Raw genomic sequence first — 17,663 nt, 5'->3', positions numbered from 1 at the left:
GTTGAACATGCATACTGATGGCTCTACCGATATTAATTCTGATACATTCTGGTGTTTCCCTCATCATTCTGCTTGTATCTGGCTTAGAATTCAGATACATTATTCATACCAGACCCAATTAGCTTCATCATACATTCTTGTATGAAGCTTCTTCTGTGATTTCAAAGCATCTTACGTTCCAAGTTTTATTTGGAATTCAAGATCAATTAAAATATGCTATATATTTCCTCAGTTAGAGAAAGGCATAATTTTAAGCACAGTAGTTCCAATGATATCTGTGACTGGTTTCATTTCATTTTATAAAAGCCTTTTTATAATTTTATTGGTGTTTAATAATGTGGAAAATATCGAAGTTTGCAGATGGGTCAGAAGACTTTTTGTTTGCAGGATTCTAATTCCACTGCAAAGTTGCTGAAGAACTTTCTCCTTGCACAGACATGGATAGAATGCCAATCGTTTTCACTCATGGTTTTTAAAGATAAAGCAACCATTTCTTTTTGTTGCTTCTTATCTCTCCAAACCATATCAAATACAATTTTTAAACCACTATTTACTGTCTATCACAAGTCAAGAGCTACATTAGATCAAGAAAATGTGATTAAGTTAGAACACCTCCAGTTTCAAGGCATTTCTCATTGTTTTTATTTCCAAGATTAAAACAATGTCCATAGCACATTGAACATTGCCTAAAATACTCAGTGTGACAATAGAGATGGGAAAACATGTTATGGTAAGAATTTTTCTCTTTTTTGTTATTCTGATTACTTTGACATCTTCAGTATCTGGTAAAATATTTCCTGGTATAACCTCAGTGACATCAGCCTTGCTTGTTCTTACATTAGTTCTATCAGAAACAAATCAACCAACCAAAACTGTCTGGAAACTGTTTTTCTGAGTAAAAGCATTTGCCACGTTCTTCTGGGTAATTATAGCTACTCTCATAGACAGCAATCAAAGAAACTTGCTCTTCCACAAGAAATTCCTTTCATACTTTCATTTCCTCTCCAATACATTCATTTGTTCTCAAGAAAACAGGGACAACGAGAAAAAAAAAGGAAAAAACCACAAGGCATACAGAAGACGACTCTAGTTTGCTCCCCCTTTTCCCTATCCTGAGGTCCACATGTCCTCTTACCTCCACTTATTTCCACACAGAGACAGGCCTTTACAGAGACTGCCATGTCTGTTTTGTCATGCAGCCTCATCCTTTAGTGGCCGGATGAAAGGTTGATCTAAAAGGATACACTACTAACTGTCCAAGTCTATACTCAGCAAAGTCAAACAAAAGAAGGTAAAACGCTGTACGAAACCCACTCTTCTGTTTCAGCCCAAAGCTAAAATAGACCTCAATCCAGAAACAAACAGGAAAAAGCAACCCAACCATCTAGGATACTCCAAGTGGTTAGTAAATGTGAATGGACACAGACCTTCACACTGTGATTGAACTGCAGCATGTTACACTTCAAAGAAAGTGGTTTAAGTGGTACAGGGAGAGATTAGTGTAGTGTTCGGGTGGCTGGGAAAGTCTGCCTCTGTCTTGAAGAACCTGGGCCACCAAAGACTTTTAAGGAAACGTCAAAGAAATCTTCATTGGTTAAGTTCACCAGATTCTATTTTGTTGTGATGTCGCATAGGTCAAGAGCATAAAACATTGCTTATTTTCAAGTTGTTATTGATTTGGGGAGAGGGGGCTTCGCAACGTGGTTAGTTTAAAAGTCATTGTGCCTGGTCTGTGAACTGCTCTATCCACTGAAAGCTAAATTAGAGGGATATGAACTGACTCGCATACAACGGACATCATTTTAAATTGTGAACACTGTTGGTAGTCTTCATTTATTCTTGAAGGAAGGGGACTTTTATGGCTTATAGGCAAGTAGGAAATTTTGGGCAGAACTGTAGTCACCATTAACTATTTGCATATATGCTGAGGCTTCATGTCTGCAAATAAAGTCTTGCCAATCACTGAAGACAATATGGAGATGGAAACAGCAGTTAAACTAAAGGTGAAAGCTATGAAACATTTTGTCCTTGATACTACATCATCTGCACACCTTACTTTTAAATCATGGCTTGATCCAGCCATTACTTGAATTTGCAAGTTTATGGAATATTTGACACTGAGTTAATGGGATCTAAAAGAAAAAATGATAAGGAAGAGAGAATAACCAGCTACTTTGGGGCAATAAATAATGCAAAACCATATTAAATGGGAAGACACAAAGAATTATTCCGCATGCTAAGGTTCAAAATTATATGTCCAGCATCTGTGAAAGCTTACCAAAGGAGCCAAATAAACAGAAGTAGGTAAACAAACTTCAAAGCCAGAAAGAGAGGAGCCAAGCACTAACTGAGTTTGAGTGCATGCAGGACCTGGAAAGACTACTGTTAGCAGAGAAAACTTTTGTAGTTGTGAGAGGGAAATGCAGCTCAGCTGGCTGCTGGCAGCAACACACTGAACACACGTGGCTTCCCTCTGCCAAACATGAGTCAATGCCATTCCTACCAGGACATCAAGCCAGAACGTAGCTGAAGTTTTTAAGCCCTTTGAACCTTGGTACCGAATAGTTTAATCTGCAATTGCTTGCAGTGCCAGCAATTGCTGCTTATGCCCCCCTAGCAATACTGACCTGTTGCCCTGTGAAGTATACAGGCATGCCAGGTAACTTCTGAGTTTTGCCTGCCATAAGGTAGATCTATCACTACTCCGAGTTGACATACAGCTGGCATTTGCCTTCCCTGGGGTGATTCTCTGATGTTTAAGAATCATGTTCTTTTATCTGCTGAAGCTGATACGAAATGGTTTAATTACAGACTTACTTTCATTCTATAAATAATAAATAAACCATGCATTTTACTTTCATCACTGTAGCATCAATATGATTCTTGTGGTAACTGACAGAACATCCATTCTCTTCTCTCAGTTCATTTCCTAGCTTTGTTTTCCAGAGAGATACTGATATTTCTGGGCTTCTGCAAAAATCTCACACAGAACTTTGTTTAGGTGTTACATAAATAAGTTGTTATTGTCTTTAAAAATGATTGGTCAGTTTACCAGGAGAAAAACATAACATGAATGTTACTGTTGGAAAATACCTGTGAAGCATTACTCATAAAGAGAACTGTAACACAATGGAAAGCAGAGCAATGGCAGCAGAGCAGCAAGGTCACAGACTACAGAAAGGGAGGATCTGCTCAAATGCAACAGCTGCAGGCACAGAAATAAAATTAAATAAACAAAACAAATCTGCTTACCTTCAGAAGACCTCAGGCATGCAAGGATCTCCAGTGACATACCCTTACCTGCACTGCCAACCCTTAAATGAGGTCTGGGAAGGGGGGTGGATCCTGGCTCTACCCCTTCCAATCACACAGATGCATTGCATTGCATTGCATGCACCTGAGCTCCCCTGGGCTGCCCCTGCCTTCCCACCAGGTGCTCAATCACTGCTTCAAGCCATGACTCGGTATTTCCATTTACACTTTGTTCCTGTGACATCTATAGTGATTATAGTGATTATTGTTCAAGGAACGTTTGGATGTTGTGTTGAGGGACATGGTTTAGTGACAACCATTGGTGATGGGTGAACGGTTGGACTGGATGATCCTGTGGGTGAAACGGATGATCCTGTACATGAAACATACTTCACATCTACAGTAAAATAATAGTGCACAAATAGTTGTGTGAATATCAATTGCACAAATACAGCGTAACTGCTGATTATGGCACGGTACCAGCCTTAAGTAGTTCATACACTGTAGGCTTCAATTTTCCAATTAAGGAAAGGGTGACACCTGAAAAATAAAGTTATTGCTGACCAGAGCTCAGTAGCCAAAACTGAAAACAAGCTAAGCCAGATGCTTCAGGGACATGAGGCAAAACCTAGATAAGTCATAGCGAATCTTCCCATTGGCTTCCAGTCAGAGTGCCTAGTGGATGGTTGCATTTGATTAGCAAAAGTAGGGAAAAAGCTGAGAAATCCTCATTTCCAGCCTCCCAGTATTTTTCCATTTGCAGTTACTCTCTATTGCAGCTTCTCAACTTTCATGCTTTGGACTCAGTTTGTCATTTTTCCTGAAATTATCGCCAGCACTAAGTATTGCAACTGTGAATAAGGATCTCATTTCTTCTATCATTTACATGTTTCCAAGTTTTTGTCCTCTATAGCCACATTTTAAAAGAATGCTAATAGGACTACCTGTCAAGAAATATTACATTACTGCTTCTGTTCTTAGGTAATTTACATAAATTATTTTTAAACATTACTTTAAATAAAATCCTCCACAGGAGCATAAAATTAAAGTTGGAATGTAGTTCAGTGTGAAGAGTATTTATTACCATGATTATACAGGCAATTGGATGAAACCAGTATAAGTCACGTCAGACTTTCCCACCTTCCCTGTTCTGTATTCTTGGCAGATATGGAGGAAGGAAAAGAACAAATCTCCAGAGTTGGAGTCCTTGGCTGTATCTGCAGTGTCTGATAGATGTGGCCTCAGGTTACTCACTAGACCAGACCTACCTATCAGAAAACACCTGAAAGCATGGTAGTTGTGGATGGAAAGCAGGCTGGATGAAGTATGTACGTGGCCTTCAGGGCTATTCCAGAGGCAATGGCTGGGAGAGCAGTAGAGAAGAGCCTGAAGTTTGGCTGGAGCTCTACAATGCAGAGGGGAGAAGCATGTGGTGTGCTGGGCACAGGTGAAGTGTGTTTGGGGAGAAATGTGCTGAGATCTCTGGGCAGGGAGAGTGGGTTTTCCATCCTTTAGCCATGCAAGCTGAAAAGAATCTGTGCAAAGATTACAGCCTGGTGCTGATTTTTCTGTTAAATTTGAGGTTATTGTTAAAATACGTATGTGAAAATAATCTGTCTAGTATCTACAGTTAGTTACACATCTTTCCAACAGAACTGACATGTGCATCTCCCTTTAAATTTCATGTCAGAGTTGCGTATATTGATAGTTTGTCTTGTCAGTGAGAGTCAGGGCAGTGATTATAACATGTTTGATGTGATTTCACGTACCAGTGTTTCCCATGGGTGCCACTATAGTTATGTATTATGCATAGCCATAACTTGCATTACAACAGCAGCATTGATTCTGTGGTAACCAAAGATTTTATATCTAGGTATTTGTTTATATACACTGGGCACTTAGATTTTCAAGTACAGCTTACTAGTTCACCTAGTGTAGATATAAATGCTGGTCCTGTTTGTGATATTTCCTTTCACTGCTGACAGTTTGTATGAACAATGCATCTCCTTCTGCCATCCCTTTTTGTCCACTGCATCCTTACACACTGATCTGCACTACCAATTATGTACCACTGTAGGATCTTAATTTTCCATTGGCACAACAGCTATCTTCATGTCTGAGCTGAACCAAGACAATATTTTGCAAAGATCAGAGCCCATTTGTAATCAAGCTGAAGTATCGGAAGCTGTCTCTTGATAGAATATTAGACCAGCTGCTCAGAATAGATTAGTTCAGACATCAAATCTCCTTTCACACACCTGAAGCTCGCTAATTCTCTTCCCTAGAACTAAATTAGAGTGGCAGACGAGCAGAAAAAGGAGTTGTTGTAATCTGCCAGTTCTACTACTTTGCCAAATAAAGGAAATTCGTATATGGCTTTGTAGAGCACGTTGAGCTCACACTGCTGGATCTACACCTTCACGTAGTGAGTTTTCCAGTCTCACAGCAAAATTAGCTAATGATGTTACGACAGCAACGAGATTTAAGTATAACTGAGCCGAGATCAGATAAGCTGATGCCAGCTGTGCCCCATGCAGGGGAGCAGGTGAATTGTTAATTAATTTATAGCCGGCCTGGCTTTGTAACACTTGGGTAGGCAAATGCTTTCTGTGGCGTTACATTTTGCTGTGTGTGTATTTGTCTTACCACTCCTGGGATTTGTCTTTGATTTTAAATGACTTGGTGGGCTGAAAAAAAGATATAATTATTTGTTAATCATTGTTTATAAATAAACTATGATGTCTGACCTTGAAAAAAAATGACTTTAAACAGCTTCCAATATTGGCACACAGATGAAGAGTCTTACTGTAGTCAAGATATAGTATATATAGTATCATATCAGTCTCATATCAGTATCATAAGAACTTCAGGGAACTTTTAATTTATTATTTATCTTTTTTAGGAGTTTGTTGCGCTGTCCAAGAGTTTGATGAATGACCCCATTATGGAAAGAGAAATTGTAACAAGGGCCAAAGACTATGTGAAGAAACATCACTCATGGGAATGTGAAAGAAAAGCCTATCAGAATCTTGTCCTAAGACTCCGGTGAACTGCCAGATGCAGCAGTCTATGTAGAGCACTTTAATGATGGAAATGTAATTAGATTTGGGTTTCTCTGGGTTTCTTTTTGGAAGAGATAGTAAGACGTGTTATTATTCTATTCAAATGCACCAGCATCACAGGAGTTGCCTGCTACTTCAAACTATCAAATTTATCTAATTCAGCACACTGTCTCTGGTGTACCAATTCATCACAGACCAGTATCATTTTGTAAGATCACACAGGAGAAATATATGCCTTGAACAGACACATATTTTTTGTAAAGTCCTCAGAAGGAGGACGGTTTCTTGTATACAGCGCAGCACTTCACCACCAATAGCTTATGTCAAATGTTGTGATCAAGTTGCATCCTAACAAAATGCAGTATAGAATCACAGAAGCATAGAATGGCTTGGGTTAGAAGGGAACATAAAGACCATCCAGTTCCACCCCCCTGACCACTGACCCCCTGTTGCCACTGACCAGATGAGGCTTCCAGGTCCCCATCCAACCTGGTCTTGGACACTTCCAGGGATGGGACATCTCCAGCTTCTCTGGTCAGCCTGTACCAGTTCCTCAGCAGTCTGCTCATAAAAAAATTCCACCTAATATCTAACCCAAATCTCCCCTCCTTTAGTTTAAAGCCATTCCCCCAGTAACAGTTTTTCTTTCCAGTTATACCAATCTGAATGTGTTTGGGTACGTATGACATGCACATCTAAGTACATAAAGCCACGAGTTAAATATACAGCATACAAAATTATTAAGATGAAAGCTTTCTTCAGACTAAAAGATCTATCTATTGATATAGATATTGATGTATATATCGATAAACAAAGTGTTGATGCTTAGGGAAAGGAAAAATATAGGAAATGTTTTTTACAGCCCTAAAGGTACCTGAATTCCTTTCAGCTAAGCTGGTATGGCTGAACAGTCACATGTCTGCATTTTCTCTTGAGTCCTGATTGTAATCATGTAGGCTGGCACAGCACCCGACGGCCATACATGGTTTCTCATTCCAGAATTGCATGGTACTGCCCTCAGCAGCAAGTTGTGCTTGCAGGCAGAAATGCTTTGTTACATAAACTACCTCTTAATTTGCCAGTTACTTTGGTACCTTGGTTATTTATCTGTTTGCTAAAGGATTTATGAGAGCTATAAAAAGGAATGAAGGGGGGGGGGGGGAAAGTATTTTGCAATTTACTATGTATTTTTCTGTTCATTCTCATTTGTGGTTCTCAGGATATATTTTAACGTACTGCAGTAGGCTATTTTAAAGGGAGACTTATCTATACTTGAAGTCCATGCTAATCATTTTCCTTAGCACAGTGATTATGGACATATCTTTGATTCCATAACTGGTCATCAAAGAACTTGTATTTATAGAAGAAAGAGTGTCATACTTTCAATTCTTACTGGAAAACTGTATGCTTTGTATAGATTTGATCCTGTCCCCATGACTGTGAGTTTTCTATTGGTTTGTATGGCTATTGTGTCTGACTTTTCTTTGTAATAATGGAGTTCAGCCTGTCTTTTAAGCTTTCCTCTGTATTTTGGATGTTTTGCAGCCATTGGGAGAGTAAAAAAGAAAGGAATATGAACGTTGTGTGTTGACTTCTCCAAAACATATCCCCCTTTTGCTTGTAATGTGGTCAGCACTGCCTTCGATGACGTGGGACATCACAATCCCCAAGGGCAAAACTGGCCTAATCTCAAATCAGAGAATAGCTACACACCCTTTTAAGCACATTTCTCTGAAACCTTTGTCGTGTCCTTTGACCCATTAGTGTGTCTGCACTAATTCTCAGCTTAGAATCCATCTACTGCTGACCAGCTTCTCATCCTGCTGCTGCATCTTTGGATATCTCTGTTAGCAGGACTACTGGGGCCTCTTGTAGGACTGCATTCTGTCCTTTAGGCACAGCAAGCTCCATACTAAGGGAGGAATCCCTGTGACACTGATTTCAGCATGATGTATGTGGCAGGGGATGTTGACAGACAATAGCAATAAATGGTCTTTTCTTTTACCTAACTGAGCATACTGCAGGCTCTGCTGGTCCTCCTCAAACACCTCACACATCTCTACCCACGTGTCTCTGATGCTCCACTCATTTGGCATTAATCCATTGGCCTTCCCCACTCCTGTGGCATCCATCATCTTTGGAGAAATACAGATTATTAACAAATAATTACGTAACACGTGATAGAAATTAGCTATACTTCAAAGCATTGAGCTAATGGCAATAAATGATTGGAAACAGTAATGATTAGAAAGCTTTTCCCCAAGTGTAGAATGTTTATCACCAAGCTTCAAGGAACTAAATAGACTGAACTGGAATTTGTGTTATTTCCAGCAAAACAAAACATGTGCAAGTGAGAAATTCTGCTATACCCTCAGAATGTAATTAACATGATTTTTCAGGCTGTATTTAATCTATAAATATGAAAACTGCATCTGGGAAACAGCGTGCTCATTTGCATGTGATAACCATACCAGAAGCACAAACAAACCCTCTGCAATATATGCATTTAAAAAACAGAAAAAGGGAGAAACCAAAATAGTGGTGAGCTCAGCCCTCAGGACTGCTTTACAGCCATCACACAAAGCAGCACTCATCAATCAAGGGCACTCAGCTCTGATATCGTTTATCACATGGGCTTGTGTTCTGCAACATGAAGCCTGTCTAGTGAGGCTAAAAGGTTGGGGCAACAACTGCTGGGGAATTTCATCACAATAAATTACCGTTGAATTTATGTTTTAAATTTCATCCAGTCTTATATTCCAGGCCCATAAATATTCAACGAGTCTTGTAAGTCCTTGTAAAGAAAATATTAGACCCTGTGCAGGCAATTTTAGGTATAATTATCTTTCATATGACTTCAGTCAAACGATTTTACATTTTTGAATAATCCTTTTGTTGTCCTGCAGCCCTAATTACAGTATTTATCTTCCCCTTTCAAAGCCCCATTTCTTATCCTAGCAGCTTTTCAAGCAAGGCACACCTCGCTGGGGTACAGACGGTGCCAAAAATAGCACGGGTCCTGTTTACAGGGAAAACCTGTATTGTGCATTTAGCCCTGTGGCTAATTCTGCATTTCAGGACCTTGAAATGTACTGTTAATTAATCCAATTACATGCATTTTATTTTGCAATTCATTCTGCCATTGAATCCCCAGGAACGGGATGAAAGCTGTGGACCTGTACAATGGTACTACTGTGCCATTTCCTTTCTTGGCAAGATTACTCCAGGAGAGGAGACAATTTGGTACTGTGTGGCAAAGGCCCAGTTAGAGCCTGTGCTGTGTGGAATGAGAGCTTCCCAAATTAACATTTCATTGTAATGAGCCCTACAGCACACCTGTTTGAGATTTTAGACTTCATTGCTGCATTCCTATTTCATCCTCCACCAGGATAGGCCCAAAGAGTGGTGTTGCCAAGTCGACTTTTGTCCACTCTCAAGCAGAAAGTTGGCATTGGCTTAACCCAGCCAGGATAATGCAGTTCCCAGCTCTGCTGTGGTGGCTCTGCTGTTCTCCCTCCTGCCCCACTCTGACCCTCACTGAGGCACTGTGAAGGAAGCAAAGGGAACTTTCTCTTTCTTCCCAGAGAAAACAGAATTTGTCAGCTCTTATCCCTTGCCAATGTTGCAGTCAACATCTGGCTCTGAGCACCAGCCTCTAGAAAACAGATCGTACTGATCTGAGCTCTTACCTTAGCGGTTAGCAGAGCGCTTTGGAGGGTGGCTGCACCACGTGGCCGGGGGGAGGTGGGGAAAGGCTTTTGATACAGACCTCATAGATGTTAAAGACAACAGAAGTCAAGTTCCTCTTTGGCCTCATTACAGCTCACTTTAGAAACATTTTAGAAGTCACGAATGAGACAGAAAGCAGCACTCCCAAGAACCCGGAGTATGAATATGGCTATGAGGTTATTAGCGCATTCTTTTAATAGTTTGGTAAAGTCAGTATTTGAGGGGGCTTGGTTCCAATAATAATTCAAGTAACACAGCATTTGGAGTGTTAACCTTTGGAATTAACAGTGTTACAAGAGTTATCAGATATGCCAAAGTCTGTAGGAGCCCTTCATGTTCAGCCAGGATCTGTTCGGTAGCTTGGCTGAGTCAATGGATTAATTCGGAGCCTTTGGGGATGCCGCCTTCCATCTCATGCTGACCACCACTGTTTAAAGTCCTGACAGCAGCCTCAGAGCTCCAAATTAGCCAAAGGTCATTACTTGGTGATCTCAGGGAAATCAGTTTTGATATTAACCTACTTGACATATCGGGACTTAAAAAGGCAACCATCAAAAGAAAATGCTAAATTGTATATTGGGAGATTTAAAAGCGTTTGTACTCTTTCTGCAAATATGATTTCCTATCAGCATAGTCTGAATATTAAGCAATTCAAACATCTGTAAGGTCTGCCTCCGTGTTTAATGAATACATCAGCTCTTTGTTCTTCTCTTATGACACATGTACTCCTGTCTATTGGGCTCATAACCTGCTCAGTCCCTTTCTCCCCTCAGTCTTTTTAATCTGTTGGTCAAAAACCATTCCACATGAAATTAAAGCCTTTGTCAAAGGCTTGTCAGCGGAGATGGGTGCTTCCATGTGGAAATCAATCATTTAATGGCTCAGTGGGATCTGAGCTTTTTTTTTTTTTTCATTAAGTTGTCCAAAGTAATTTCATCACTCCAGAATGTATTTCCTTTCAGCCCTCCTCTGTGTGCTCAGTCCAACCCCAGTTGCCTTAATGTTTGAAACCAGAATCCCACAGAGCAGCAGCCCCTGCAGTCCGGACAGCGAGCACTTGGAATTTCCATGCACCCACCCCAGTGTTTCCCTGTGCCGTACTGAATGCTGCCTGACATACACCAACAGAAAGCCTCCGTCCTCCAAACACTTAACTGTAATCACAGTTTGAGAGCAAAGGTTCTACTGTAGAAAGCCCAGCAACTTATACCCACCAGGACAAACTGTTAGGCAGACACAAGATGTATACGTATGAACAGCCTAAAATTTCTATAAAGGTGAGTAATTTTTATGTGCATTTGAAGTCTCTTTAAATGAACCCTATTTTCATCAAGGAATGACTCCATCTGTTTAGATATCACTCCATTGGAGATAGGAATGACATCTAATTTTAGGTCTTAGATATTGAGGGCACTTGAGATCTCTCATCCTTTATAAAAATGTAGGACAGCATTTGTTTTGTCCAGTCCAGGAAATTCATGCCCCCTAAAGCACTCCCATTAAGCTAATTTAAAACATTTGTTTAAAATCAAGCAGTACATTCCAATAAGAACAGCAGAGAACATCTGGCTGCTGAGAAACCGCAGTAGTGAACATCTGACCTGAATCAGCATTTCTAACACCCTCCTTAGCCCTTCCCACTGCTCCAGCAGCAGCTCTGTCACACCTTCCATGGTATTTTAGCACGCTTCTTACCGTGCAGTTTCCATTCTTGTGCACTTCAGCACAAATCTTCGACATAAGCCCAGTTATAACTATAACCTTGCTCGATAGAGATCTCTTCTTTCATTTGTCTGATTCAATCATCTTGCATCAAGCACGGAAGGCACTGAAACGAACTGCCCCTGTGCTGCTTCGGAAATTAATCCCTGCCATGGAAAAGTTGCTCTGTTATTTTAGTAGCCCTAATGAAGTGAAATGAGTTACGGAATCTTTAATTTAACTTGAGTAATATATCAAAGGCTTATATGCTCAGAGCACGGCCTTTGCCGTCCATTACAACTCCCAGCTTCTCACTCAGCCATTGTTTTTCTTTTAAAAATATATTCAAGTAAGAAATAACCTGGAATCACATCCACAGCAGTGCACTCCTGAGCCACAGAGATGGCTGCTGCTCTGGAGGAGGGAGGGCTGTGGGCTGGTGCTGGGCTGCAGCACAGCTGATGGGTACCAGCAGCAATAATTGGTGGCTCTACGATGCCTGCCTGCCCACCCGGCAATACCCAGCAGTATCTTCAAGAGGAAGGTAAGGATGTAAAAGGAACACGCTAATGAAGTAGTAATGCTCTCAGGTACTGGAACACAATATTAGCACTTGGGTCCCTATTTAGAAGCTCCAGGAGTCAGACAGTGTGACACCGCTGTGGCTCAGACCTGTCGCTCCTCAAACAGCATCAGTGGCTGCGGGGTTATGAGGTGCGATCTGATGTGAACGAAGGCATTGAAGGCTGTCTGACACTTCGTAACGTGGTTATAAGTAAGTTTGTTTTGGCTAAATATTAGTGACAATAAAGCTATTTATGAACTGCTCTAAAGGTCAAGCAAGAGATGCCTCCTTTTCTATATGAAAACAGTGAAGAAAGAGGCAAAGGGGACATTTAATAACCGCTTTCTGAAATGGGAAAATATTAATATCCCATGTTCTGAATACTCATCACGTTTTAATGCCATTTCACTCTCTTTTTGACCTGAGTGTGACCTCAGTAATGATTCTATTCTGAACAGTTCTAATGTCTTCCACAAAGGCTGTAGCTCACCGTGGTTTCTGTGGCTGCTGTTTCTCACTGATTGCACCTTTCATTGTTGTAGCCTTGGGAGATGCTCCTGGCTGTCCCTGGGGCAGTACGCATCTAGCTACCTCGTGCATCTCCCATCCTTTTTAGTTACTTTTCTGCAACTTAATGAGATCATTTTTCTATCCCTTCCACTCTTAAAACGTGTGGTGCCCCTGCACATCATTTGTTTGAATAAAACATCAGAAAGTGTTTAAGCTTGCACCGGGGGAAGTCTCCCAGACATCACTGTTAAGGTAACATTGTTCCACACTGACATGACTTCCCTTTCATTTCAGAGCTTGCCAAGCTCAGATTTTGCCGACAGGCAGCTGCATGGCAGGAGCAGCCACCCAGCTCTGCTGCAGGATGCACTGCCATGGGAGCCCAGGGTGCTGCTGGGAGGTGGGAGCTGCAGACCTTTCCCATGGATGTATAGAAAAAAAACATAAATGAAATGGGAAGCTCAGCCAAGGCCTCAACCCTTTTTTTTTCTGCTAAGCAGGGCAAAGGTAGAGGGCTTATTAATTATGTCTTTCAAGAAGCTTGCATTTGTTTTGATGATGAGGAAAATAGCATTCCTTCTGTAGTCTTCTTCTGCCACTCCCTTCTCTGGTAGGTCAGACTGCAAATCAAGGGCTTTCCTTTATCTCTTTTCTCTTTTCCTTAAGAGAACAGTGCCTTTTAGACTCCTCTGTGAGGCTGGGATCTCTTGATGACCAAAGTCTGCCCATGCCTCTACAGGTCACTGCAAGAGCTCCCACCTGCTGATGCTGTAGCACTTACTCGAGTTTTGCCAGTGCGATGCAATGTTCTTCCAAATGTCACATCAGGGACAACAGAGCAGGCTGGGGGCTGAACTATCAAGTGGAAGGGAACACACCATGCAGCAGCGATTCACTGGACTTGAATAAATCCTCTGATCCTGGGCTGTGCTCAGTCTGCAGCTAAGTGAGCTGTAGCACTGTGATTGCTGGGGCTGAATGCAAATGCTTGTTCATAAGGACCAGGCTGAGACTGCTGAGACCAACTGCTTTCATCCCATTGAAACAAGATTCAGCATACAGGATCTCAGCTTCACCAGGCTTTACGTGGAAGGAGCAGTCTAAGAGAATCAGTCTGTGTTCTCACTTCACCCTTACCTCATGCTGCTAACAGCTGTAAAGTTAAAGCCCATTTCTAAAGAGGAAAAATTGATCGTCAGGTCTAGTGCTTGAGCAGCAGTCATTTATTCTTGTGGATAGCTCCTATTTTTGTGTTTTGCTTAAAGTCTCAGCCCCAGACAGTTAATTGAACCAGTACATTAGAAGATGTGTAACAGAGATGTGCCGAGGTTCTGCTGGCATCTGCAGTCGATGGGCAGCTCAAGGGAAAATGGGAAGGTTTCGTGCAATGACCCACCTCAGAAGAGGCCAAATTCCTGTCTACGAACTTCAGGCAAAAAAGGGAAGCAGTGATGTGCTTGAGTCACTATAACAAGATCAGGCAGTGTTAGATTACAAATGGTGCTGCGATGGGCACACACAGCAGCACAGCTAGAGAGAGTGAGCCGAGTGCTTGTCCTGCCTATAGAGACACAAACGGAGGCAATCGGGGTCTATGGAAGAGAAATGAATCCTCAGCGTGGAGACAAATAGTCAGGAACCAATTTCCTCTAAACTGCTTTATGGTTGGCAAGATTAATCTCACTTCCATGTGAGTGTCTCATAAATACAGAAAAGTGTTTGTTCAGATTTCCGTAATGGTCAGTGGAGAGGTCTGGGCCTCATCAAGAGGACAGTTCATCAACCCGACCTCAGGTGAGGAGGAGTCACTGAGGAATGGCATTTGTCTCCGTAGGAGGGAGACACCCTTCAACACCCACAGCTGAGTGAGATAAATTCTACCCCAGATTCAGGTACCAGTTTCTGATAAGGAGGATAAGCGAACTGCTGCACATATGGTGTGTGCAGGACCACTGCCACGTGCACATCATCACAGTATCAGTCATCCTTGATTTCAGAAGATTGCTGTGGTTTAACAGCTACCCACAGGTGACACTGCAATTACTTAACAAAAGTTCAGTGTTGATCAAGAGATGGAGTGCGATGTAAAACTGGCTGCAGGTACTTCTAAGCCTCACTTGCTGCTGACTGGCAGCTGTGTAATCCAGGCGTACAGCAAAGCAAAACAGAAGAGCAGGCAATGATACCATCCAATGAGTGAGCAGCAGAGCTGTTCCCCAGGCTTTAGCCACAGCCCAGCTTGCATTTTTCCCCTCAACAGCATTCTATTTCCTTGCTGCTCATTTTCCCATATTTAAATACATATTCCAATCCCTGCCTTAAACAAAGACCACATCCTGCCTTGGCCTCAGACCCCACAGAAACCTGGGCCCACCCTCAGATCTGCACAGTGCCACTGCGTACAGCACAGCACCTTTTGGCTAGGACCTTGCACTGGGCCTTTCCTAATCCTCTACACAAACAAAGCTGTCACATAAACAAATAATTATGCATGCAAGGACTCCCATCCATTAATATGCCTCAATATTGGAAGATTTCTGGGGAGACAGATTTAATCATGAGAAGCAAAGCAGAATGAAGGCCTGGAGATGAAGCAGGCTCCTTCATGGTGCTGTCACACAACACAGACGCTGTTCTCCCCAGCATCTTCCTACTTTTGCCTGCAAATTCATGTCTCCCTTCTGGCAAGGCCAGAAGCCCCTCAGAGCACTATAATTATATCCATCAGAGATGTCAGAAGAGCTTACAGCTGAAGTAGATGGTTGCTCATAACAGGAAAATCAGGTACACCCTCCTGTGCTGGGGAGGTGCAAAATCAAGCTGCTGCATGCAGCGTTCAGTGGAAGATTGTGGAATCTGGCTATAGTAGAGGGAGAGATTTGTGGGGCATCTCTGCACTAGAAAATAAAATAAGTCATACGATCCTTTTGGGCTTTAACTTTGAGCTATTAGGATTGAGAAGGATAAACTTACTTTAAATGACACCTTGTTGCTTCAGGATGAAAGTGGATGTGCCCCTTAACGCTACTGCAATAATGAGGGTACCCCGGCAATTCTCTCCCTGTGTTTACTGCCAGTTTTCATTTCATGTGCTACAACCTCTTTGCCTGCAAGCCTGAAATAAGTGAGGTGCTTCTAATGAGAAGTCTGATTTTTCTATGGCAGTGTTAAAATACAATGGCATTGGGTTGTATGTGTAACAGAGTATCCATGTACAGGAAGGAAGATATTTACATCAATACATATTGTTAAAAAATAAAAATAAAAACAAAGAAAAACATTATTAAAGAGGATCAGCCTTGCAAAGACGTTTTATATCTTGTAAGGATGTCAATGCCTAAGACAGCAAGTTTGGATTGGGTGAACACAGAGCACCAAGCAGGTGCTGGGCAGGCCTCGGGGGCACAGAGCTCCTCTGGGCTGGGCAGGTGATGTTGGGCTGGTAAAAGCAGCCAGCACCCACTCTCAGCAGAAGCAGATTACCAACCTATAGGCTGCCAAATGATTTCCATTGTGTACATACGCAACCGCGTGAGCAAAGCACCCCCGTTTCACTGCGTATTCTTCTACATATTATGCTCCATTATTTTTGAATACAATAGATCTCCTGGCATTAGTACTAAATGAACGGCAAGCTCATTTCATTGCGAAGGCTAAACAAACAAGCAGTAACAATGGAAATAAATCAGATTGCTGCCGTGCTTTCAAGCAGCTGGTAAAAATAACATTTTAATCGAATAACTCAGCTGTAACCACTGTGAACTACTGGGAAGGTTAAGGCCGTGGCTCAGAATTCTAGTGAGAATACACACAGCATTATTCAAAACAAGCAATTTCGTGCCCGCTGCATAAAACGTAGGATAAAGTGTAGGAGATGGCAGTCTGAATTTCTCTCCCTACTACCAGCAGAATCCACCAACAGGATAACGGTTAGTGCGGTACTCTGGAAGACAAGACCTCTAGCAAGAAAATACAGTGTTATATAAAAATAAAGGCAGCCAGGGTGGTCTGATTCACTCCGAAATAAAGCCACTGAGAAGGAGAATATGTCCTTATGTTTTAGACTCTAAACTGGTTGGTGAGAATGGAGAGGCTGGTGAGGCCTGGCTGCCTCAGGTGTATGCCCATTTCATGGCAGCACTGCCAGGCAAGAGGAACCAGAGAGTGTGAGCTGCTCTGGTACTGTGATGCTAAAAACCAATGGGAATGCTATGGGTAACGCTGCTCAGATGTGCCCCACCATTTGGGGTCTCACACAGCTCAAGAGGCACAGATCTGCTTAAAGAAAGGAGCAAAACCAAAGCGGAAGTTCATAGTGCTTTGCTCTCCCTTGGCACCAAATTTAAAATGACTGTGAGCAAAAGGGATTCCTCCCCTTAACCAGAGTGCCCTCTATTTTATTGCAAGCACTGTCCCCCAAAGCTGCCACCACTGACCTCTGAAACACACCGCCATCCAGCCAGGCATGGCTTCCATAGGGCTCCAGGACAAAGGCAAGCCCCAAGCTTCTCTTGCTAGCTAGCAAAGCCTGCCACCACCAGGAAGGCAAATCATTAACAATAACCTTTACAGAAAAGTTGCTGTTAACAATTCTTTTCCCAAAGAGTTGTCCCAACCTCTTGCCTACCGATGAATCAACACACAATTTTCAGACATCAGCCACGCTCTGCATTTAGGGACAAATACAGTCTAAACAGCCAAATAATCACGCTGCTTTCTCAATACATATAAAATTTATGGATGCTGCAATATTTCAGCAAAGGCACTTTTTGAAGGAGGAACGGCCTGCAGAGCAATTAGGATGAAAAAGAGTTTTGGCTGCCTTTGGCTCAGCAGCTCTCATC

The 17,663-nt window shown here is 42.0% G+C and overlaps 1 protein-coding gene across 5 annotated transcripts in view; it reads left to right on the top strand.

Moving 5' to 3' along the window:
• Positions 1–7,892, top strand: part of GLT1D1 (glycosyltransferase 1 domain containing 1) — a 42,448-nt gene extending 34,556 nt beyond the window's left edge. For all 5 annotated transcript variants that reach the window (NM_001397458.1, XM_046901124.1, NM_001030656.2 and 2 more), the window contains one exon: positions 6,155–7,892. In NM_001397458.1, coding sequence (NP_001384387.1) covers positions 6,155–6,301 — 147 coding nt within the window. In that variant the 3' untranslated portion in view covers positions 6,302–7,892. The remainder of the gene's footprint in view (positions 1–6,154) is intronic.
• Positions 7,893–17,663: the final 9,771 nt, after the last annotated feature.

Source organism: Gallus gallus, chromosome 15, assembly GCF_016699485.2.
Source record: "Gallus gallus isolate bGalGal1 chromosome 15, bGalGal1.mat.broiler.GRCg7b, whole genome shotgun sequence".
NCBI lineage: Eukaryota > Metazoa > Chordata > Aves > Galliformes > Phasianidae > Gallus > Gallus gallus.
The sequence above is the reverse complement of the archived record's forward strand: the minus strand, read 5'-3'. Positions and strand labels throughout refer to the sequence as shown.